Source organism: Netta rufina (assembly GCF_964035555.1).
Source record: "Netta rufina genome assembly, chromosome: 22".
Classification (NCBI taxonomy): Eukaryota; Metazoa; Chordata; class Aves; order Anseriformes; family Anatidae; genus Netta; species Netta rufina.
In genome coordinates, this window is record NC_140146.1 from 2,804,190 (window position 1) to 2,829,087 (window position 24,898).

General features: G+C 47.6%; 1 protein-coding gene across 1 annotated transcript in view; it reads right to left on the reverse strand.

Annotated features, from left to right (window-relative positions):
* Positions 1–1,485: 1,485 nt before the first annotated feature.
* The window catches only part of EPHB2 (EPH receptor B2), a gene marked incomplete at its 5' end in the record, with an annotated part of 117,952 nt that continues 94,539 nt past the window's right edge, over positions 1,486–24,898 (reverse strand). The window contains 11 exons of the mRNA XM_084300269.1: positions 1,486–1,640; positions 4,260–4,415; positions 5,086–5,279; positions 8,299–8,448; positions 10,029–10,244; positions 11,258–11,505; positions 11,887–12,009; positions 14,296–14,363; positions 14,587–14,695; positions 15,368–15,530; positions 20,309–20,433. Of these exons, the coding sequence (XP_084156395.1) occupies positions 1,532–1,640; positions 4,260–4,415; positions 5,086–5,279; positions 8,299–8,448; positions 10,029–10,244; positions 11,258–11,505; positions 11,887–12,009; positions 14,296–14,363; positions 14,587–14,695; positions 15,368–15,530; positions 20,309–20,433 (1,661 nt within the window). The 3' untranslated portion in view covers positions 1,486–1,531. The remainder of the gene's footprint in view (positions 1,641–4,259; positions 4,416–5,085; positions 5,280–8,298; positions 8,449–10,028; positions 10,245–11,257; positions 11,506–11,886; positions 12,010–14,295; positions 14,364–14,586; positions 14,696–15,367; positions 15,531–20,308; positions 20,434–24,898) is intronic.

Consider the following 24,898-nt stretch of genomic DNA (forward strand, 5'->3'; position numbering starts at 1 on the left):
TAGAGGACCAGGCTTACCCTGCTTTTCTGTGGTACATGCACCGACTCACTTCTGACACTTTTCTAAGCAGTCAGACATCTCCAAGGGGCTCTGGCAGCCAGCTGTGGAGTCACCATTCCCTCCCACCACACATCTATCCTCCCCCGTCTTTCCCTCCCCCCTGTAAAACAAAAACAAAAAACAAACAAACAAACAAAAAAAACCCTTCTGTGATGCTGCTCATCATTGCACCAGCAACCTTGCATTGAGCAGGTGGTCACTTCATATCGGTGAAGAACTGGAAACCCAACAGTTAGAAACATCTGTCAGGCCACGACAAATTGCAAAATAACAAACAAGCAAACATGAGGAAATGTGCATATAAAAAACTTATTCTCCTGGCATATTGTCAATAAGCTGCATTTTTTTTTCCTTCCACAAGGAAAGGATTTAAGTTCTTGAATGATATGATGCTTGGAAATGTCATTTCCTTCTCATAAAAAAAAAATAAAAATAAAATCCAACCCCAAACTCACAAATTGGTGTTAACAAAGCAATGTAAAAGGACAATTCTCCCAACAATGACAACCAAAAAATAAAGGTACACGTCAGCATTTGTAATCAAAATCTACTACATACTGTACTTGGGAAGTCTTCTGGGAAAAGATCATTGGCATCGAGTGAGGACATCACTAAAAGTCTTGTGCATATGATATGTATGAAACAATGATGCCATTGGAGGGTGGATGGACGGACCCTTAGGAAACTGTCACTCACAAAACTGTTCCATGACAAGAGAAAATAAGAGATGTAAAAAGGACTGGTTTTCCCCATTCCCCACCCCCACCCAAGTGTTACAGATTCCTTCTCATTTGTCGGAAACAGCCTCTTCTAGTCTCAGTTTACTTGTTTAAAAAAAAAAAAAAAAAAAAAAAAAAAGAATGTCTTCAGCTTCTGAAGAAGTCCAACAATTTCTGAGATGCACTTGGTTCCACAGCACCAGAGAGCTTCAGCTCTGCTCTCTTTCCTCTTTGATTTGCTAACAGGGGCTTTCAGAAAGTACTGCTGGCTGCAGGACATCCCCAGAGCTGCCACTCCATGTGAGAAAGAGAAGTGCTTCTCGGGATCTATCCTCGCATTCATCTTCTTGAAAACGTCTCATTCCTCCAGAGGTGTCTGGGCCCAGCTGCAGCAACTTTGTGCAAGAGGAATTAGATGAAGCTGCTCTATTCTCTTCCTTTGGAGACTCCTGGTCTTGGAGCCCTTTTCAAGAATGCAATTGCTTTATTATTATTTAAAAATAATTGTCTGTCTGTCTGTTTTCAAAATAGTTGTCTTTTTTTTTTGTTGTTCCCTTTTTCCATTGTTTAAATTCTAGAAGCTCTTGGAGACTATTCATTGTTGATGATAGGGCATTTCTTCCTGTTGCCATGATCCTCAGAGCAGCTGCCTGTCTCTGATCCATGCAGAACACTCAAGAACTAGAGCTCAGACATACAGGGGCAAAGGGGAGCAGGGCTTCAAGGAAGTGGAGCATGAGGAAACGTTGATATCAAACCTCCACAGATTGAATTTGGTTCATCTGTGCTCTCATCACCTGGATACTGTTCAGAATTTTCTTCTGGTGTCCTGCTAAAGTGACCCCAACTCGCAGAATGTCCCTTTGGGAGGAAAGAAACAAACACAGCATATCAGAAAAAACTAGAAAGTACATGAGAACAAGCCCATGTATAGCACCCCCTTGGAGTGTGGTGTGTTGGGAGCTGAAATCTCCAGCCTACATCTGTAACACTCTACAAATGCAATGAACATATGCAAACCTGGCGAAACCTCTGTTCTTTTGTCTTTAGTCTTGCTGGGTGAATCTCCCAATCTTTGCATTTTCTATAGAAGTGCAACACCCCTAGAGTACTGGAAGCCTCAATATAGAGTGTAGAAGCAAATAGTGCATGCTCTGTGCACCCCTTTTAAGTGTTTTTGTCTTTGAAAACCCTTAGGTTTTCCTGCCCTTGTGTCGTTTTGTTTCTTTCTCTGCATGCTTGGATTTTCTCTATTGTTTTGTGAGATAGGAAGTTAAAACCTATTTAAACTTTGCTGGCCATCCAAATTTCAAGAAAACTGTGTCTCATGGCATTGCAGCTCCATTTACCTGATGAGCTACTTCTGCAAAGACCAGAGCAGAGCACGGGGGACAGCTTTCCAGCCACTCTGCCCCCAGCCTGTACTGCTGCATGGGGTTGCTGTGCCCCAAGTGCAGAACCCGGCCCTTGGCCATGTTGAACCTCATCCCATGGCCTCTGCCCATCGACCCGTCCTGCCCAGGTCCCTCTGCAGGGCCTTCCTGCCCTCCAGCACATCGACACGTCCCCCCAGCTTGGTGTCACTGCAAACTTACTGAGGGTGCACCCAATTCCCTCATCCAAGTCATCAATAAAGATATTAACGAGGATGGGCCCCAACACTGACCCCTGGGGAACACCACTGGTGACCGGCTGGATTTCACTCCGTTCATCACCACTCTCTGGGCCCGGCCGCCCAGCCAGTTTGTAACCCTGTGGGAAACCCTGTCCAAACTATGTCCAAAGGTTTTGCTGAAGCCTAGGCAGACTACACCAACAGCCTTTCCCTCATCCACCAGGCAGGTCACCCGAGGAGATGAGGTTGGTCAGGCAGGACTTGCCTTTCCTGAACCCGTGTTGGCTGGGCCTGATCCCTTGATTGTACCATGTACATTGCGTGATTGCATTCAAGACGACCTGTTCCATCACCTCTCCTGGCACTGAGGTCGGTCTGACAGGCCTGTAGTTCCCAGGATACTCCTTACGACCCTTCCTATAGATGGGCACCACGTTAGCAAGTCTCCAGTCATCAGGGACCTCTCCGGATGACCATGACCACGGATAGATGATGGAAAGCAGCCCAGCAATCACATCCACCAGCTCCCTCTGCACCCTCAGCTGGATCCCATCTGGCCCCATGGACTTGTGACAGTCCAGGTGGAACAGCTGGAACTCTAATCATCTCTATTATTATGTCCATCCAAGCAGGTGACAAACGTGGAAGAGACATGGGAAGGAGCCGAGGGTCCTCTTTTGATTGTGTTGAAGGCACATGGTACGGACTTGGAAGATATTGTGAAGGACACCGTGAGGTACTGGGAGAAATAGCATTAAGGGAGACTGATCATGTCCATGAAGGATGCAGACCTCATTAGCTGGGCTGCCTGCAATATGTCTATTAGATAATATCACAAATAGAACCCACAAGATTCAGCAGAGTTGGGCTGTGGTGTGGGTGTGATGTCCTAGTCTGACCAAAGTTCTTCAGATTTTGTGGGCCCTCTTCCTCTTGTATGAACGCAGCCTATACTGTGCCAAAACCATCCCCAGGGCCTTGGGGCTGTACCACGGATACACTGAAACAGCCAGAATTGCCGTGTGAATTTCCTGGCAGGAAATAAGACCAGAAAGCCAAAACAAGATCAGTTTGGCTGTTTCTGTGAATGGATTCTGATTGAGTGGTAGTTTTAAAGTGTGAAAATAGGCACCAAATCCAATAAACATTCCAAGTTACTATGCACAGAGACATTGTAGCACTTACTGATGCCTTTAATGCTTGGCGCTTTCTCAGGAAGGATTTCTAAATCTAACTGCAACCAACTACAAATCTTCCCCAGAGGCATAAAAGCCCCACTTAATCCCAAGAGATTTCAAAAACCACCACAACTGGATTTCAATTGCCTGCTCCCTCTGAAGAACTTGCTAAAACTTTGCCACTGAGGAAAGTTTGAGTGGATACAAGACAATTTAGACCAAAGTGAAACCACATGAAATTTCAGAGGCCTTTCCTAAGGAGAAATTTGTTTGCCGCGTGTTTGTTTTCATTGCCAATAAGCCAAACATGCAAGAGGATGTTGGGGTCTTAAAGGGTTCTCCAGTAGCTGCAGAACTGCCTGATGCCAGCCTGAAATCTCCATTTGTCCCACGTGGGGGCTTTGGAGACCCTCACTATTGTTTTCATTTTCACAATGGTGACATGCAGTGTGGAAGTGAATTCTGCAGATACAAAGCAATATACAGAGTCTGGACACAAGACAGTGTGTAGAACACAGACATTTCTGCAGAAACAGAATAGATGAACAGTGGGTCCGCAAGGTAACAGATTCTATAAAACTACATCATATAAAAATAATAATAACAATAAAATCTATTAATGGCCAATTGTTGTTAAACTACTGAGACTTTTCCTTGTACTTTGGGACTTGAAACCTGGGCACTTACTCTACACTCATCTGCGATACTATGTCAAAGGTGGTGAAGCCAGCACTGGCAAAGCTCTCTTTGTACTGGCTCATCTTGATGGCATCCAGCCACTCATCCACAGTGTTGAAGCTGGTATAATCTGGGATTGTGCGGTCAAGTAGAGGGAGATTAATCCTGAAACACAGAAATAGAGAACAATCAAAACAAGCAATGATAAGCATGTGTATTTCTGTACCCTCCATCAGCTAGAAGGATGTGGACCAGCACCATTCATAGTGCCTGCACTGCAGTAAGCAGTACCACCCATGCTATCCTGCTGAAGCAAGGACTGTGCAGAACACCAGCGAAGTCTGTTTCTGGATCAGTGTGTAAAGGAAACTATGGAGCTTTCAAAGACCATGGGATACAACTCTCAAATCGTGGCTGCACAAGGGGGTAAATGCACTCCCAGAATTGCACCAGTGCTTCCCATAAGTTGCTGCAGTCCTCACCTCTGTTCTTGGGAAACATCATACTGTTTGATGAGGCCTTACTTGCCTCCACTGCATGCAAGACTGGGCCACCAGAGCATCCATACCCATCCATCAATCACATGTACATGAAACCATGATGCTCCTCTAACTATGCAGAGGACCTTGTCCAATTAAACTCCATGTTCCCAGAAATCTAAGGTGGCCAGAGAGACACAAGAGTGACTTTGACATCCTCCCATAAAGGTCCAAACTACACAGGTCAAGCAGCCTCTACAACAGCTAGCTCAGAGAGATGCGGGGATAGTGCCCACCAGGCCACAAAGGACGGTAGATCTGCAAATAGAAGTCAAAAGACAAGATAAGATGCATACCCAGAGGAGAGAGGTGCCATGGCTTTCAGGCTATTAGGATTTCGGATCATTTTATCTAAAGTATTGACAATTTGCCCAAATTTGGGTCTGTGGTTTCGGTCCTTCTGCCAACAGTCAAGCATTAGCTGATGCAGGGCATTTGGACAATCCATGGGGGGTGGCAGCCGATAGTCCTGCTCAATTGCATTTATTACCTGTGACAAGAGAAAAATAGATCAATACAGTGGCAATAACATCTTCATCCCTGAATGGAGGAGGTGGCCAAAGAGGCACTTATTTAATTCATGATGTTCCTTTTCTCAGCTCCTGAGGGTGACTGTCATGGCCAACCACAGTGCAACAGGGCTGCTCTGCACACACTTACTGTAGCCTATTTCAGCAAATTCCTCTTGTAGCAACACAATACCCTCTAACTCCCAGCCTTCCTCATGTCATCTCATGACAGAGAGTTCATGTTCTCATCTGGGTGGGCACTCTGTGGCCAAGCACCATGTTTATATCAGGGTACAGCACAGCACACCATTGTAACTCACAGGGAGAACAACCCCACCTAGGGAAGGGGCTGCTCTTAAGTGAGTTAAGGACCAGGGAAGCCATTCCTATTTTCCTTCCTCCACTGCTACTTTCTGCTCCTGCATACACTCCAACCCTTCCATGCAGAAGTGTCATGTCACTGGGCAGAGTGCACTGAACCAGCAATGAGAGCTGGATCTCTCTACAGACCTTTGTGCAACAGACTGGAGCACAGCTTCATCCACACAGGTGAGTAGGACAGACACCTGGGTCAGCAGAGCCACATGCAGAAGAACTTTGCTATGGCATGCAGGGAAGGGTTGGAGCACATCTCGCCTACGCCAAGCTACAGCTCTGTGGGCCAACACAAGAAGATTTTGCCTGCCACTTGTCTGATCTTTCCTACAGGACCTGGGAAAATACATGGTCTTGCCATGTTCAGTGGAAATAGCACATGCACAAGATTAGAGGATCTTCTTCAAGAGGAACCCCAGCTCCCTATTCTGCATGCACAGCCCAAAACCTCCCCTGGGTGATCAAGGAAGACAGAAGTCCATGGTTTCTTCCAGGGGCATATGATCTCTTGACAGAGGAATGTGACAGGCCTGCAACTCTCTTCCCTCCTGACTTTATGCATCATAGGGTCATACACACAGAATGGGCATTGAAAGAAGAGCAGAAACTTTGTACATTAGAAACAGGCTTTTTCATGGCAACAAAAAACAGAAGCAAGGATAAAAAGCAGAACTGAGGATATTTCAGTAACTGAAATCAGGGACAACACTTTGAAATGACGAACTCTCCATGGGGATGATAAAAAAGGGGAAAGAACTGAAAGAACCCCAACAGGGCTGGTAGAATGACCTTGATGTCTCTATCTAGTCTCACTACTTGATCAGGGCTGCCACAGCTTTGTTCAGATATGCCTTGCACACTACTAAGGACAGAAATCTCCTTACTTGCCTGGTGAGCTACCCCAAGGCTGTAATGCCTCCCCATGGAAGGACAGTCATATCCATACAGCAGCATGAATATGTTGTCGAGCAGGAAGGCTGCATAGAGAAAGTGGAGGATACTGCAGATGGGAGCAGGGAAGGGGTGATACTGAGAGTGCTGTGGCAGTAGAAAGCTGCCACTCCAAGGGAGGGTAAGTGAAAGATCCACGGCAGGCAGTCTGGGGTGAGAACTGGGGTATATTGAAGGGCTGAAGATGGATTGTGGCTTCAGGAAGAGGATAGAGTAGTAGAGTGCTCCATGCATTGTGCTTAGCCAGGATGGTGGGCAGGCTGATCCAAGACAGCTTGGGGCTGGCACTGCTGCTGTCCACATGTGCCAGATGGAATGAGTCCTTCTGCCTCTCCTTCCTCCAAGAGGCAGCGCTGGCTGGATAAGAAGGTGACCCACTGGGCCTGTGAAGGCCTAACCTGAGAAATCACTGCTGTGGTTTGTGAAGCTCTTGGCTCCCATTCAGGGACTCTCCTGAGAGGTGCAAGCTGTCCCCTCTCCCAGCTCTCCCTCTGGATGGTGGATCCATCCGAGGCAGGAGGGGAGGGAGAGCAGGGGAGAGCAGCTCTGGGGAGATGCAGACATCAAGCACTTGGCTCTGACATTGACTGAATAATTTCCCAAGAAACCTCCTGCCTTGCAGCCAGAAGACACATCCCGCAAGGGGGCACAGGCTGCTCTCTCTATTCTCAATCCTGCCACCCCAGGCACTCACACCATAGGGTCAGGAGGCTAAACTACAGTGAGTATGTGCCATGTGCTAACGTGCAGGGCGCACCAGCAGCAATTAAGTGGTGACAGCCTCTGGGGCACGATGCTCTGTGGCACAAGCAGCGGGAGAAGAGGCTGGGGAGGCCTCCAGGAGGGGACAGCAGAGTGCCGAGCATACAGAGGGATACCAGGGCAGGAAGAGGAGCAGTAACATTTGTCTGCAGTAAATGCTTGAAACTGCAAGTGGTAATGAAAACCCTAATGTGAATGGGAAGGAAATTGGCATTTTGGAGAAGGGCATAACTTCTAACACCCTTCTTTGTGGCCAGAGAATTGATACAAAAAACTTTTCAAGTATGCCAGGGGCCGGGACAAGGCCATGTACAGCAAAAGGTGCTAAAATATCATCTGCTTCAGGCATTAGGGACTCACTTGAGCAATTTGAGCACCACAAAATTGAGGAATTTGCCCTTCTCTGAAGAAACCTGACATGGTGTGGGTGGAGTTGTATTGACCTGAAAAATGTCTAATTTGCCATTCAGGTGGGAGGAGTTGTGAAACTGGGTGGGAGCTTGGGTCTTACTCTCTTTTCCTGTAAGGCAGGGAAGCCTACAAATTCAAGAGTCCACAGATGGATGGACTTGGAGGTGCTTCAGGAGCTGTCATGTCAGTGGAAACTTTTATTTTTTTAACTGTCTCCTCCCTTTCCTCCCAGGTATCTGTCTGCCATAACTGAGGTTGTTCACATTAATCTGATCCTACTGCAGTAGGGTTTATACAGTCTCTAACTTCTGCGACAGCAGCACAATGGGACCAGAACAAAGGTCAAAGAAAATCCCACTATTTCTTCCAAAGGTGGACACATCTCCCATAACAGGCAAGGTTCTGGACATGCCATCAGCTGAGTCCAGATATAACCATGCTTTGGCCTTGCATTCTGCTCCTGATTTCAGTATTCCTGCTCCTTGTTTGTTAGTAACTCACATCTTGGTTGGTCATATCCCAGTAAGGCCGCTCTCCATACGACATCACCTCCCACATGACTATTCCATAGCTCCACACATCACTAGCTGATGTGAATTTTCGGTATTGAATTGCCTCAGGTGCTGTCCACCGTATTGGGATCTTTCCACCCTGCAGGAAAAAAAAAAAAAAAGAAAAGAAAAAAAAAAGAGAGAGAGGATGGTAGCAGAAAAAGAAAGAACAACTGAAAAAGATGTGTCCAACATATTTTCATCCAGCTGGTGAAATCCTAGAAGGAAGGGACCTCAGGACTAAACACTAAATCAGGATGGCCATGCCTTTGTCTAACCAGGTCTTGGCAACCTTCAAGGATGATGATCCCCCCCAGTTTGTCTGGTGATCTGTTGCAGGGCCGTACCACCCTCTCAGGGAAGAAGCTTTTCCTATTATTCAACTTGAACATCCCAAGCTACATTTTTGTCTATTGCCCCATATGATATCATCTGGTAGCACTGCAAAGAGTTTGACTCTGTCTTCTTCATAACTGCTCTTCAAGTACTGCAGGTCACCTTTAGGCATCCATTCAGCCTCCTTTTCATTATATTAAATAAGCCCTGCTCCTTCCATCTGCCTACTGCTGTACAGTTATCTTCATCATGCCAAAATGCCTATTGTGCTGGTAGAGTCTTTTGTAGAAAAATGAATGACTATGAAATTAGAAAAATTCAAACTGTTTCTCTTTGAATCTCCCTCCATCATTTTGCTGTCACCTAGCTACCTCAGGAGCAGAATAAAAAGAATTAAAACTTTAGCTTTTAGGTATTCAAGCACTGTTAAAATTCAAAAGAGCTATGCCAGACATCTCACCACTAGCAGCTTCAAAAGACTGGTGAGAGATGATTTCCTACAGATCCTGCTCCAGCTATATCAACACTCATTTCCAAGAAGTCCTATCATAGGCATTGCACTGGAGTGATGCTCTATGCCTTTGCAAAAAAAAAAAAAAGGTACGTGGGAAAACTACTGGCTGCAATCTAACTGAACATGAAAGTCTTCAAATAAGTCCTTGGTCCTGGTACACATTTTGTATTCCAAGACAGGCCATGAGTCCTCAGTGGCACTTGTGTCACTGGTGTTGTGGTGTTCCTGGGAAGCAGTTACGTGATCGTGAAGCTGTTTTTGAAATTATTTCTCTCTCTAATTTAGAAAGATTTTCTGTGAGATCAGTGTCTAGTACTGCATGGCTTTGCCCAGCAAGCATTCACACTTCAGTCTGTCATTTCTGGGGCTGAGCCCATGACATGACATGAAAAACGACCATGGCTTCCCAGACAGCAGGACAGCACAGTTGGACAGTAATGGTAAAAATACAGAGACTTGCTGCCCTAGCAACAAATCTGTCAGGGTGGCATCTTGCAGGACCCCAAGCTGGGCCATGCTGGAACGGGATATTTCATTATCCACATCTAAAGGCTTTATCAGAGACATGGATGTGTTTGCAGACACGTTTGGAAGAAGGTTCAGTTATCCATAGACACGGCTACAGAGCCCATCAACAGCCACTGGAATGACAACTGGCAAGAGAAAATCTTTCTTGGTTAATTTAATTTATCTTTGCCATCTGGCACATTATGCCTGTTGTTGGCACCCTGAGAAAAGTCTTCTCAATGTCAACAGGAGATGTCCCCTTTCTCTCTTTCCCTGACTCTTTCCTCCCTCACCCATCCCTCCCGCTCTAAAAGCAGCCTTACCAGTGCACTGGTGTAGGTGGGATCAGAAGTGTCATCCTCCAGAAAACGGGAGAGGCCGAAGTCAGACACCTTGCAGACCAGGTTGCTGTTCACCAGGATGTTGCGGGCAGCCAGGTCCCGGTGCACGTAGTTCATATCGGCCAGGTACTTCATGCCTGCTGCGATACCCCGCAGCATGCCCACCAGCTGGATCACGGTGAACTGCCCATCGTTTTGCTTAGGGGAAAAGGAAAGAATCTGCATGAGAGGAGCAATTCACAGCCCGCCAGGCAAACAGACAGTAGCCTTTGTTTACACCCCATTATGGCACAGCTATACCACAAGCACCGTTAAGTTCCTTCTCAAAGTAAGAGTGTGGAGAGTCAAGAGCTCACAGGGGTTGGAAGTCACCCTCATGTCCTACAAGCATCACTGCCAATGGCTGTTGTCTGATCTCTGCCACACCTTGCACAGAAGAGGCAATCTATTCCTATCAGGTGAATTCAACATCCAGTCAACACAGTGATTTATTCATCTCAGACTCAGACGTGTAAATATTTAGACAAAGCAGCTGGAGTTGAAGCTCTGCTGTGTAAAAGATCTGGCAGAACTCACCTCCGTGCCCACAGAGGCAGAGTTTGTAAATGTATCTGTGGGCATGCATACATGTAGGCACAGCTGCATGTGCTGTATCCCCAGCCGTACATCTACCAATGTGCTGCATTTTGTCATACCGTAACACATAACCTGATCCACCCACATTCACACCCTGGGAACAATATGCATTTTTATTGATAATCGGGGTAATTCTTGTTTTGTGGCCTGGTTACAAAGGCCTTTGGGCATGCATTTTTATTCAGGTACACCTCACCCCTCACCAATCTCAAAACAGCGTGCTCAGCTTTTTCCTTAGGGCGATGCTGTGTAAGATGCACAGAAAGATCTGAAGGACTAGATTGTCTGCAGAGGGGCCACCAGGCTCCAATATGCTCCACGTGTCTTTTGTATGTGGATTTATGTAACAGCCCTCTGAAACTGAGCGGCACTTCTTTAGTACAAGTGAACAAACACATGTAACATGACAGCTCTTGTGCCACTTCTTTTCCTGAGACCACAGACCTCTGCAGCATGCAGCAGCTGCCTCAGTGCCAGGAGTTTCTGGGCATAGTTATAGTGGCACAGGGAAGGACCCCCCAGTCAAGGTCTCCTCTGGCCCTTCTCTGGGCCTGTGTGCTCCTGCAATTTCATACCCTCAAGAAGGAGTCCAGTGAGCCATTCTCCATGAATTCAGTAATGATCATGACTGGTGAACTCTTGGTTACTACCCCCTCCAGGTGGATGACGTTGGGGTGGTCGAACTGCCCCATGATGCTGGCCTCGCTCAGAAAATCCCGTCTCTGCTTCTCTGTGTAGCCAGACTTCAGCGTCTTGATGGCCACGAAGATCTCTCTCTTGCCGGGAAGCTTGAGATGCCCACTGCACACCTCACCAAACTCCCCTGTGAACAGAGAGAAACAGGTAGGGCTTGTTGGCTTTTTGGATCTCTGCCTTCCTCCCTGAGGGACCCCATTCCTAAGGGACCCCGTGAGGAACACCCCTGAGCCGACCACTGCTTTGGATTTCCTCCTTTGTGCCACAGCAAAGGCCTCCATCCTTTGGTGAGGAGTGTTGGACACTGTGCACACCCAGGAATTCCTTGTCTCCAGCACGGGGTGTCCTCCGGAGACCACCATGTTGCTGCTAGTCCAGGCAGGCTAAGTATAAGACCTTACTTACAGTAGTTTTCCCACTAAATGTAAGACTAAATCCTCACCGAAGTCTGAGACCACAAAGGAGACTGTGCTGCTGAGGGGCAGCCAGACATGCACAGTTTACCTACCTGCCCCAATCACTTGCTCAATTTTCACACACGAGATATCGATTTCTTTTGCAAATTCCCTGACAGCCTCATTGGGATCTTCGTAGGTAAACGGATCAATATAAATCTTCATCCCTGGAGTCACTGCATAAAGGTGAGGGAGAGAGTCAGACAGACAGGCACAAATGGACAAACGGCTGGCATCAAGGACAAGAGAAACCTATTTGTTTGTGTACATGGGGTTGTGTGCACACGCGTGCACGTGTGGGCAGGTTTGTGTGTGTGTGTGTGTGTTTCTGTGCACAAAGATGCGTGTCCATGAAGTGGACCAAAATGCTGTTGATGATGAGGGTCTTTTTTTTTTAACCTCGGGAAGTTGCATAATCAAGGGTGTGAAGCAGACACAGCAAAGAAGTTTGAGAAACAACATGCAGAGCCAGGTTTGCACAGGCCTGGCTTCTAATAAACATTGGGCCCACAGTTGGCACACAGCAGGGAGCTATTGGCCTTTCTATACTCACTTCTCTGGGCTCTGGCCAGACCCCAAATTGGGAGTCCTGTAGAGAAGAGACCACAACTCACTAAATAAGGAGCCCAGCACAGAACCAGAGGCACAGCTCCCAGGTCCACGTGTAGGATGCTGGTCAGACCCATTCAGGCGAGCTGCTGCAATGTAAAGGCTTACAGACTCCCTGTGCCTTGGCAATCTGCTAACCAAAAGCTGTAGCCTTTCTGCAGCAGTCACTGCTGGGAATCTGAGGAGGGACTATGCCTTGTATCGGTGTCTTGAATGACGATATGGCTAAAATGCACCCCAGGCCTGTTAACAGTTCATCTGGTGGCATCTAGCCTATTCCAACAGTTGTGAAGGCACAGCTATTAATGCCATCCCAGCCTGAAGCTGTCATGTTACACACCAGACCCTGGGAGAAAGTGTGAATGTATGTTTACACATGCAGCAAGGACTGACAAACAACTGAGAGTTGCATTTACATAATCTTTCTTGAAGAGTGTCATTTTTACTGGTAAGTTATAGCAATGCAGCCAGAACACTGCTGTTCAGGCACAGAGTTGCATTTCAGTACCCTGCCTTTCAGAATACTTTTCCAAGGTAAATGCAGAAACAGCAGTGAGTCCTGTGCAGAAACATTACTCATTTACTACATGCACAACCATTTTCTGAATAAGGCCCAGGTCTGTACAGGAACAAGCTATAAAAAGGACAGAAATCCTGAAGCTGCAAGTATACTATAATGTAAATGATAACAGAGATATGGACAAAGCAGAATTTCAGTAATCTCTAGTGAGGGAGGAAAAAGACATTGGAGAGGGCATGCTGCCAGGGGTTGATGAGGAGAACGAGGGTGAGGCAGGCTGCACAGAGAGGTTGAAAGCAGGAATGCTGGGTGTGAGGAGTGTCTTGCAGTGCATGGGTATATCAGAAGAGGCAGGCTGCAAGAAAGGGCATGTTTTGTATTGTATCTATTACAGATACAGATATATAACATTACAGATATAAAAATGTCTATTATATAGATAGATACAATGCGTAACATGGCATATATATATATGTAAAAATATAGATGGATAAATCACATCTCCTAGGATTCTGGAAGCACTGGGATGGGCTATGGCAAAGGCACCATGAAGGACAGTGGTCCACAGGATGTAGGCAAGCTGGGGAAGGGGTCTCTCTGCTGCCCACAAATTGGGAAAAGCTTAGGAATCCGAGCAGCAAGATAGGGTGTGTTAGGAGGGGCTGCACAGCAGAAGAGTGTGAGGTTTTGGGGGCACACGGAAGGGTTTGTGTTTGATGTTGCAGGGGTCCGTAGAGCATGCACGGGTGTCCACTTCATGGCCAGCACCCAAAAGCACACAGGTCTGGAGAGCATGAGCTTTACTAAGCAGGGCAGAGACCTAGAGCACAGGGAACAGGTGAGGAGATCTAGATGATGCAAATGGGGATCCAAGCTATGAATGTCACTCTGAGCTATGAATGTCATTCTGGGGGATGCAATATGCTGGTTCAGAGATGCACACAGCATGCTACAGAACGCGTCTCGGAAGGGCATAGGGAAGCAGAGGCAGTATTCATTAGATGCATACTGAAATGAGGAGAAGAAAGGAGGGTAAGTGGACATAAGCCAAAGGCACATAATGCAGTCCAAATCTTTCCAGTGGCTTCCTGAAGAAGCTCCACCTTGTTGGACCCCAAGGGCAGAAGCTTTCTTAGGGCAAGGATCAAAGAAATGATCTGGCCATGTTTCTTGGAGCCCTGGCCAGCACAAAGGTCCTCTTGTTTTCACATGCACACACGTGCCTGGCTAGAGACCCTGAGCCCATCCCGCACAACACAAGGAATGAGTGAACAGGAACACAAACCCAAGAGAGAGCGGACCCCCAGGCCTGGTGGGGGACCACGGTACGTACTGTGGCCACTGGTATAGTGCTGCAGCTTGTCAGTGTACTCGGAGTCGGCACGTTCAAAGCCCCGTCTTCTGGAAAGAAAGGCATTCCTAAGCACTGTGCACAGACTGATCGAGGCTGAGAAACGTGCTGTGGGGGAATCTTTTCCCTTCCTGTTTCCATCATCCCCACTTCTACCCCTGCCACCCTTCCTCTCTGATTGCTGTCCCCTCGCACAGCCCCAGCACAGCAAGCCTCTGGGTACCCAGCCCTGAGGCTCATGCGAGCTCAGGCATTGCACTCAGACTGACCTACCTATTGCACACAATAATGATGATGACTACAGCAATGAGGAACACCAGTCCTGCTGCAGAGGAGCCGATGATGAGCGGCAGCTTCTCCTGGACACTGGTCTGGTACTCAGCTGACATGCAAGGAAGAAAGAATGCGTTACTGCACTGGTTACAGGGTGGGTAGACACTGATACATTCATCAGGGCCAGAGCCCAGGCCTGAGCAATGGCCTCTATTTGCATGGTTATTGCTAACATGTTTCTTGGCATGGATTTTTTTCTGTGCTAGCTAGCCCTGTCCCAAGCGTGACTCAAGTTGGCTGTGAGGGGGATGCTCCCCAGCAGGAAGGCTGGATGGAGCTATCCTTTTTGGGTGGGAAAGTCAGTCCCGTGGAAGCATGCTGTGCCTTGCTACTTGGCCTCAGGGCCAGAAAACTGGCTTGACTTGTCTTATGTAGCTGCACAAATTTGGCAAGTAGAGACCCAAAGCTGTATTTGTCATCAACATCTCTGCAGATGAACATCATAAATTTTTTTCCCTCTAAATCCAACTGAATGGACAGGTCCTCATGCCAGAAAAGCATGGCAGAAATTGGCCTAGACTGTGTGATTCCTTGCATGGACCACCAAGCACCCATGTCCCTCACCAGTTCTTGCCAGATTGAATAAATGCATGTGACTTGTCAATGCACCCTTGATGGGACTACCAGGAAGGGGAGCAGCACCACTACCCGTGTATCTCCATCTCGTTCAAGTCTCTGTAGGCCTTATTTCACATTTATGCAGTGACAGCTGAAGACTTACCTTCAGTCATGGTCTGGAAATACATCTTGCCACTATACCGGCCATACCCAGCCACAGTACGTGCCCGCACTTGGAAGACGTAGATGGTGCCAGCTTTGAGGTTTTGCACTGTCACAGTGTTGGTGGGGCTCTTCACTGTTGTTGAATTTAACTCACTAAGATCCTGCCAAGAAAATACACACATGTCATCAGAAGGGAGAGCCCAGGCTCCAGACCCTGCTCCAGAATCAGGCATGGCATGTCTAGAAGGAAACACAGAACGAGACAGAATGGGTGGCACAGGTTCGGTGACTGGGGAAACCACAGACCTTAGCAAAACATTCATTTCTCCAACTCCGTCTGCCAGCAGAGAACTACAGAAGAAGGAATGTGAGTAATGACATCACTTGGCTAAATGCCACATCTCAGGAAATGCTCTGATAAAGGTGTCAGCCTCAAACACCAGGTCTCCAAGTTTTGAGCTCAATGGGAATAAGAATTGCTCCCCTTTTCTGCACCCACTTTCTGTTAGCACCATTCCTCACCCTGTGCTGTGTCTGATCCAGCCCCAGCACCCTGTCTATTTGATCTTCCCCACTTTCTTTGGCCTATGATGGAGGTAAAGCCCACCTGAACAAAGGGTTTGGGACCTCAGGAGAAGTACTGCGACCACCCCTCCGCACAAGGCCTGCTTCACCAGTAACCATGGTTAAGATTTCAAACCCAAGGAACAGAAGACGAGCTGTGAGTATGATTCCCCCACAAAAGGACACACACGCACAGCCACCGATTTCTAAATGACATTTCTGTAGCTATGTTGAAAGTGCTTATCCCTTCCGGTAACACCTCCAATCTGGCAGGTCAGGTTGCCTTGGCAGGATCACTGGTTGCAACAGATCAGTAGCTGACAGCTCAAAATCTGCGCTGGCAAGTTCACAAGGGAGTTACTGAGAACTACTAACTTCAAGTCACTGCAAAGGGCTCGGTAAGCCCAACAAATCCCACCCAGCACAGGCTTGCCAGCGAGGTGAGATAACCTCACTTCTCATGAGCAAGCAGGCAGGGACTGACAAAGAAGTCACACAGACAGGGTCTGCACAACCCCATCAAGTGGGACCTGTGATTGAGGGACTTCTCCCAGCTATGAAACTCCACTGGGGTGACAGGGAGGAATTTCTTCATGCTACTATGAGATCAAAGTGAGACTCTCAGCAAGGAAAGTGAGAAACACATCCATTCCTCCTCACCAGTGTCTTCAGCAATGGACTCTCAAAGGACAGAAGGTATTAAATAGGCAATCAGGCACAAGCCCTCTTGTGTTTGAGATTTCCTCACACCGTGGTGCAACTTGTGCACTTCTGTTGCTCTCATACTGCTTTGGCTGCCTTTGCTTTTGATGAAGCAAAAGTCAATGTAGAGCCACTCAGCTTTGTTTGCTCCTTGCCTGGAAGGGGCTGTGTCATGCTCTTGTCTTAGCCCTCTCAGCTGCTGGAGCACAGGATGAGTCAGAGATTGTCTCAGCCACCACTGAATGATGGAGCTTGCCTTTAGGGCAGCTGATCTCCTTTCTTTTCCTCTCTGCACACTGTTGACTTTGTTTTCACATTCAGCCACTTCTGAGAACAGATCTGGTGCCCTCACTCACAAGCTGTTCCAGAGGATGCTCTGCAGCCAGATGCTGGGGTATGAGCAGCATTAGAGGCCCACAAAGAACAGTCATTCCCTGTGGTGCTGCATACAGCAGTCTGCTGCACCAGTATCATGAACCAGTGTTCATGGGAGAGTCTGGTGGCTCATGCTGGAGTAGAATTGCAAGTGCACTGGCATTTGCAAGATAGATTACACTCATGACCTTGGTTTGTGCAGACTATAGCTGGAAAGCAGACAAAGAGAACATTCAGGGAGTTTACTTCTTCTTGTATTAAGTTTTTGATTCAGCACTGCTCTGGTGTGGGTAGCTGGTAAGAGAGTGGTCTGGCAGGAATGGATTTCTCCAAGTGTGCAGTCAAACTTGGAGGCTTGGCACTGCTGATGGCATATCACTGCGGCATAACACACAGCAGCTCTGCAAATGCCTGAGACTCCACCATTTACAGTGTTCAGGAACAGTTTTATCCATGTAGGCCTGGCACTGAAGGTGCTTGGGTATCACTGGGGTGATTGGTACTTAAGACTAATGACAGTGAAAAGCTCCAGTACAGGTACTTAGATAAAAAGATCTTCTCACAGAAAACTTACTGCCTTGTTTGCCTGAGCAGGCCTCAACACTCCCTTGGACCTTTTCCCAGGGAGGTGAGGAGAGAAATAGGTCAGCAAGTGTTTACAGTTATAGTGCCCAAGGGCTTGGATGAAACCTCCCAGGCCTTTGGATGGCATTAACGTGGTTGTTTTAAAATCTTTTGTCCAACTGTTCGACGAAACCTCATCCCCACAGACCCTCATACTGGAGGACTTTAAATTGAATGCCATAGGCACGCTTAGGATGATTTATAGGCTAGGAAACTGACATCTGTCTGTCTCAGGAAGCTGTGTTCATGCCTTTGCTCTCTTTTAATCCCCTCTTGCAAGGAAAGAGCATTTATGTGTCTCCACAGTCCCATAGCTGGAACCAGGGTGAGCGTAACTCCAGTATAATCACTCTCCTCAAACCTCCCTAGCACCTTCCATGAAGCCTAGCTGGGTAAAACTTTAGAATGGCTTGCCAAATCTCTTATCAAACCTACTCTTTCCCTTCAGCATATTGCTCAGACATCATCACTTCAGCAACCTGCTTGTTCACTTCTGACACGCTCTTTAACCCTTCTGAGCTTCTCTGGCATGTCCAGGACATCCCAAGTGGTTTAAAGTCTAAGCCCCTTGGCTGTTTCTCCTACCTTGCTTTTGCAAGGCTTTTCCTGCTGATTTTGGTTTGAGTTTGGAAATCCTAATTCAAAATAACATACTTCTAACTTCCTGATAGATTTGATCTTGAGTCCTCATCTGATTCCCCTTCCTCTAAGCCAAATCTAAGCCGAAACCCAAGGCTGATCTACAAAGAGTTTCTTGAAACGCACATAGTCTGTGAAATGCCCAAAGGATTTGCAGAAGTGGCTTCATGTTTCATCAGCCAAGAAAAAAAAAGAAAAAAAAAAAAGCAAAGAAAAATAAAATGTCAACCAGCTTAATCTGGCAGACAGCTGCTCTGTGCGTGTCAACAGCAGCAATCTGCTGTGGTTCCTGAAGCAAACAGTGCCACACATACAAAGCTAGCCCATAGCTGGATACCAACTAATAACACGTCTGAATTTCAGCCCCATTAAGAAGGATGCTCAGAGGTGGCAGGAGGGCCCTGCTGGCCACTCTGGGGATGGATCCACAGGGCCCATAGCTCCCAGGTTCTTCTGGGGTGAGAAATGAGTGTCTGTATGGACAGCAGCAGTCTGGGTATTAGCAGAGAGGTTGTGGCTCTAATGAAGCTGCCTCTTCAACACTCAGGACACTATGGGATGGCAAAGGAGGAGGAGAGTTAGTGAATCCAGAACTGATCCATAGTAAAATATCCTGCATCCAAAGCACTGATCAGCTGAAGCACTTGAATACATTGGCTGCTGCTGACTGCTACCAGATCAAACCTTGTGTGTGCAACTGGGACTTCAGACTAAAGGCTAACAAAGAGTAGTTTAGGGACATGCCTTCTGAGAATGACATACAACTTTGTGGAGATAAAGACACACTTTTGTTCTTCAACCAAAGCACTGGCAAAAAAAAAATAAAATATACCAAGATGTTCAAATACCAGGACAGAGAGAGCTGCAGCAACAGTATGTGGGGCAGCTGGTGCTGTCCTCTCTGCCAGTGCCAGCACCTTCCCAGGAATCGAGTGCCAAGAAAACCATTGCACAAGTGTGGCTCGGGCTGCTTGTCCTTGTGATCAGGGACAAACTGTGTCCAAATCTCTGACAACAGGGGGATTACCTTATACACGATTACCTTGTGGTTGGCTGCCAAGAGAGGCTACGAACAGCAGCTTCCCCTTTAGTCAAAAACTCCCTCTGTTTACAGCCTCTCCCAGAAAACCAAGGGGAAGGGGAAGAAAGAAAGAGGATGAGATTAAGAGAAAGTAAGATTGGGAGAAAGAACTCCTTGAGATCATTCTGCATGTCCCCAGGGAAAGGACCCCTCTTGCTTTCCAGATCTGTCTTGTTACTTCCTCATCCATCTTGCCACATATTCTGGGATCATTTCCAAGGGTCAAATAAAAGGCTGTGATTTATGCAATATAGGTCAGGACCTATTTAACAGCCTACGAAGAAGCTCCCCCACCTCCCCATTCTCCCTCTGGCTCTTGGTGATGAGAAAATAGGTCACAGGCAGGCAGTGGGGGGGATTAATCATTTCTTCCAGCAACTGCTGGGAAAAAAATCAGTTCCATTTAATCATAAAGCTTTTTAATTAGTTAGTTTGCATTTTTAACATATAGTTTATAAGCTCTTGTGCAAGGGGGCAGATTTCTCCTCCTGCTTACCAGTCCCCACTTCCCCTGGGTATCACAGATGAAGTTCACCAGCCATGCAGAGCTTGGCAGGTCCTGGGACCAACATCAGCATGGTCTTCAGGTCCCTCAGCAGCCACACAGCTCCAGACCCACTTCTCCATAGGGAGGAGGTGGAAGGGACATGCTCCTCAGGGAGGAAAGATTCAGAGCTGTGTGATCCCTACACACCCTATACATCAGCCTCCCACTGAATCAAATCAGCAGTGCAATATGTTCCTTACACGCAGTGCCTAAGCATCAGGCAGGGTCCCCTGGAACCACATTGTGCTCCAAAAGGTTGACAGCCAGTGCCACCCACCTGGCCAGCTGCAGCGAGAGAAATAACCTCCTCAGTAGTGCTTAGACAAATGCAGCAGCCAGGGTATGCCCTTTGCACCACCTCCTCTCCCCAAACCCTGCAGCTGAACCCTGCCGAGGTCCCGCAGTACCTTCTCATAATATTGCAGCTCGTAATCCAGGATGACTCCATTGGGTTGGTCAGGCTGAGACCACGAGAGGGTAATGCTGTCCACGGTGCGGCTGACCTGGTGCATGATAGACACAGCTGAAGGAGCTGGAAGAGAGAGAGAAAGAGGCCTCAGTGATCCACACTGGTCTGGATATGACCCATATCCCTTTACTGGATGCAGGCAGGCGTGTTATTGCCATTTGGAGCTACTGAATTTTCTTCCAGCAGTGGCAGGGCTCTCCAAGGGTCAGCAGATCCTGAATTTTGCTGTTTAAAGGGAGTAGTTAGGGTTTCCACTGATCACTAGGAGTTCATAATTAGAAACCTTGTTGGGGAGCATCTCTAACAGCAAAACTGGAGAGAGACAACTCCCAGGCAAAATGAGCCTAGGTTTGGGGCAAACAGAGCCTTATTCCCCTGGAAAAGTTCTACAAGCCCAGCAATATGCAATCCTCCCTGCTTGCCATGGAGCAGTAGGAGGTTTTATACTTTGAAATTTGCACAGAGAAGGTTTATAAGGCACAGACAGATGCATGAAGCAAGCAGCTTCTCTCCTCGTTGGTATGCTGGGTCTGCAAGTTGAACATGCCAATCAAGGGAGGTGCACACAGCAGCCTGAGCATGCAACATAAACCTGACCTGACATGCTGACAATGGTAAGTTCTTTTCCTCGTCAGAATGCCCTGGAAATACTGCACCCAGAGACTTTTCCCACCAAGCACAACGGGACCTTCCAGCAGCTCCTCAGACAATCCAGCCAGCTGTCCACCCCTGCACTGCCCATGAGGCAGGCAGGCACACATGGCCAGGTAGGAACATTTGAGCCATTCTGATCCTGTTTGCTGTGGACCAGGGCAGGTGAACAAGCAGCCAGGACTGCTTCAGATCTGTTTAGCTTGGGTGTCGATTGCGGAGATACCACAGCATTGCAGGTACCAGCCTACAGCTCTCTGCCTGTGCTGACTCCTCTTCTGTGGCTGACACCGGTGAGCTGAGCGTCCTTGCCCACCCTGCACCCAGACTGCTGGTGGCACTTCCAACACAGCCTCCACTGATGTTAGACTGGAGGCTACTCCAGACCTCAAAATGCAGCAAACCTGGACTTGGAGAGTGATACTTCCAGCACAGTGTCAGCCCTGGCAAGCCTGACAGAGCAGACTCACTGCATCAGCAGCTTGAGGGCAGAGAGGAAGCCTCAGGGGTGGGAGAGGACTAGAAAGTGGAAGTGAGAAAACTTCCCCATCACTCACATTCCTGGCCTGTTACAAATGGATGCAGAGAGGCTTGCACTCAGAAGTGCTTTTACCAGGTCCAAACCTTTCAATATTTCACGGAAGAATGACCCACTTGACACCCACTCTGAGAAACAGCTTGGAGGAGAGGCACAGAAAGTAAAGCTCACCCACCTCCAGCCTGGTTTTCCTTGGCATCATGAGCAGTGACCGAAACCATGCCAGCTGAGGATGTGCATTCACAGCAATAGTAGGACTGCGCTGCTTCGACCAGCTTGGCTACAGCACATTTCTTGCACAGCATCACCTCCCAAACTCCAACCCCTCGATCCTTTTCTGGTCAAGCCAAGCCTTTTGAGACACAAACTCATTGCTCACCAGTCTCTAGTGATGCATCTCAGAGACGATACTCTCTGTATCATCTCACACCTTCTCTTTCTCCTGATATACTCATCTTTCTTCCCTCCTTATTGCCCCAGTCCCACTCCTTCTTCAAGGCCCACATTTACAAACTCCTGGGATTAGTTTCTCATGCTGGTGCTCAGATAAAACACAGGTAGCATTTCTGGGGCCTGCCAGCTGTTGCCAGAACTTCTTATTTTTCACATCAACACAGATTTCATAGGATATCTGCAACCTCCAAGAAAAGCACTTCTCTTGCTGGAGAAAGGCTTTGGAAAGATGTGACCAAGCTACAGATTGCCCCACAGCAGGAATTGGGTTTTGATGGGGATGGGTACACAGCCCGTGGGCTCTCATACATCTGAACTGCACGTGCTCTGTGGACTGATCCCACAGTTGCACACGCTTTTCCAGGACAGAAGCCATGTGTACCCAGAGCTGTCCCACCACAAAACCAGGAGGTGACCATGCCCCAGGAATCAGACACAGGTTCAACGGTTGACCTAGCAACTGGGGAAGGTGCGCTCTTCTATTTCCATGCACCCCTGCCAACATGGAGAGGCATGGCTCCTGCAATGCTGCTCCTGCTTCTCCAGGCAATGCTGAGGACACTAAAAACAAAAACAGCTAGAGCAGCATGTGTGTAAATCATTTGTGACCACCCGTGGCCCAGATGCCTGAGTACTTGGTGAACATGTGCTAGTGTTGTGGTTTAACCCGGCAGGCAGCTCAGCATCACACCGCTGCTTGCTCACTCCCCCTGTAGTGGGATGGGGGAGAGAAATGGGGGGAAAAAATGTAAAACTAATGGGTTGAGATAAAGACTGCTTAATAGGACAGAAAATGAAGGGATAATAATAATAATAATAATAATAAATAATAGAATGTACAAAACAAGTGATGCACAAGGCAATTGCTCACCACCTGCTGATCAATGCCCAGCCAGACCCCAAGCAGCGGCAGCACTCCCCCAGCCAACTTCCCCCATTTATTGCTCAGCATGCTGCCACATGGTGTGGGGCATCCCTTCGGCCAGTTTGGGCCAGCTGTCCTGGCTGTGTTCCCTCCCAGCTCCTCATGCACCCCCAGCACCCCTGCTGGCAGCCTGGTATGGGAAACCAAAAGTCTTTCACTTAGAGTAAGCACTGCTCAGCAACAACTAAAACATCAGCGTGTTACCAACACTGTTCTCATCCCAAATCCAAAACACAGCACCATGCCAGCTACTAGGAGGACAATTAACTCTGTCCCAGTTGAAACCAGGACACCTAGCCTGGCTCACAGAGTTAAACGGTGGGGCTCAGTGCTTGCCTAATCCAGTTAAGAGACATTTAAAGCCACTTCTAAAAGGGCACCACAAATGCTGTCACACCTTGAGACGCTTCACACAATGCCCCGGGAGCTTGTGATAGAGGGTGCTGCAAATGGGGAATCAAAGCTTAAATACAGTGTCAAAAGCACCCCTGAAATTTAACTCTGCTCTGTTTTGGGAACAGCAATGCATAGTCCCTGTGCTGGCCTCCTGCATATATGGGAGTACACCCAAGAACAGAAAAACTGTACCCAACAGCAGGATGCCATGAATTAAGCCTTAATGAGGCAAATACACATCATCTTAGGGTGGAGGCAGGTGAGATGAATGGCTACAGCAACTTCAGCTCTTTTTCTACACCTTGGGTGAAGGCATCTCAGGATAAGCAGGAACCTCCACCATTGCATCTTCTCAGTAACTGTTCTTGTTCTCAGAGACATCAGGAAAATGCCCGATAATAAAATCACAGAAATATTTAGGTCAGGAGTGACCTCTGGAGGTTTCTAGTCCAAATGGGTGGTGAGTATCATAGAATCATAGGACATCTTAGGTTGGAAGGCACCTCAAAGATCATCCAGCTCCAACCTCCCTGCCATGGGCAGGATGCCAGCCACTAGATCTGGTTGTCCAGGGCCTCATCCAAGCTCATCTTGAACACCTCCAGGGATGGGGCATCCACAACCTCTCTGGGCAACCTGTGACAGTGCCTCACCACCCTCTGAGTGAATAATTTCCTTCTAACCTCTAATCTAAATCTCCCCTCATTTAGTTTAAAACCATTCCCCCTTGTCCTGTCATTTTCTGACTGAGCAGAGTCCCTCCTGATCTTTTTTATGAGGTTGAGCAAAGATGGCAAAAGACTTAAAATATCTAAGCTGACTTTCCTGAACTGTTGTTTCTGAATCAGCTGCACACAGGTTACTTCCATTGGGTTTCTGAGTGTTTCAAAGGGAAGATAAAACAAACTGCAAAAAGGAGACGGACAAAAAGAAAAAAAAGTTTTTGTTCTTTCAGCCTGCTTTGTGCCAAAGCCTACTTTGTGCCAAAGTGCTGCCCAGAGCACAGCTAAGCTGCTAATGCCAAAGATTCAATGGCAGCACTTAACCTGTCACGGAGGGATCCATCACCTTGTTCCACAAACAGTGACTTCTCTTTGTTGCCTTGTGACAACAGAGTGACCACTTCCAGGTGCAAGCTTTGCCCGGTGCCAGACACTCCCTTAACCATTGTAAGGTTCTCCCTTACTCATGGGAGGGGTTTGAATCCATGTGGATGCTGCAGAAGGGACCTGCCCTGTGACACATAAAGCAGATCAAATTTGGAGCGTCCCAGGTCTCAGAGCCACCATCACTTTCTAAGCAGGGGCAGGTTTATCCTGAAGGTGTCTCCAGGTGTATGCATACAGCAACAATCCAAAATATAAACAGAGCTGCAATTCTACAGGAGAGGGAACCTTTCTTTGCTCGATTGAAACCCTTGGACCCCACATCACTGTGAGGCAAAATGAATAATTCAAGTCCCTGAAAGGCACTTTCCTACATCATCGTTATCTGGTACGGCCTCAGATTCTTTGGATGCCTCTTAGCAGAGCCCCGTGGCTGGAGAAATAAACCGTGCCAAAACC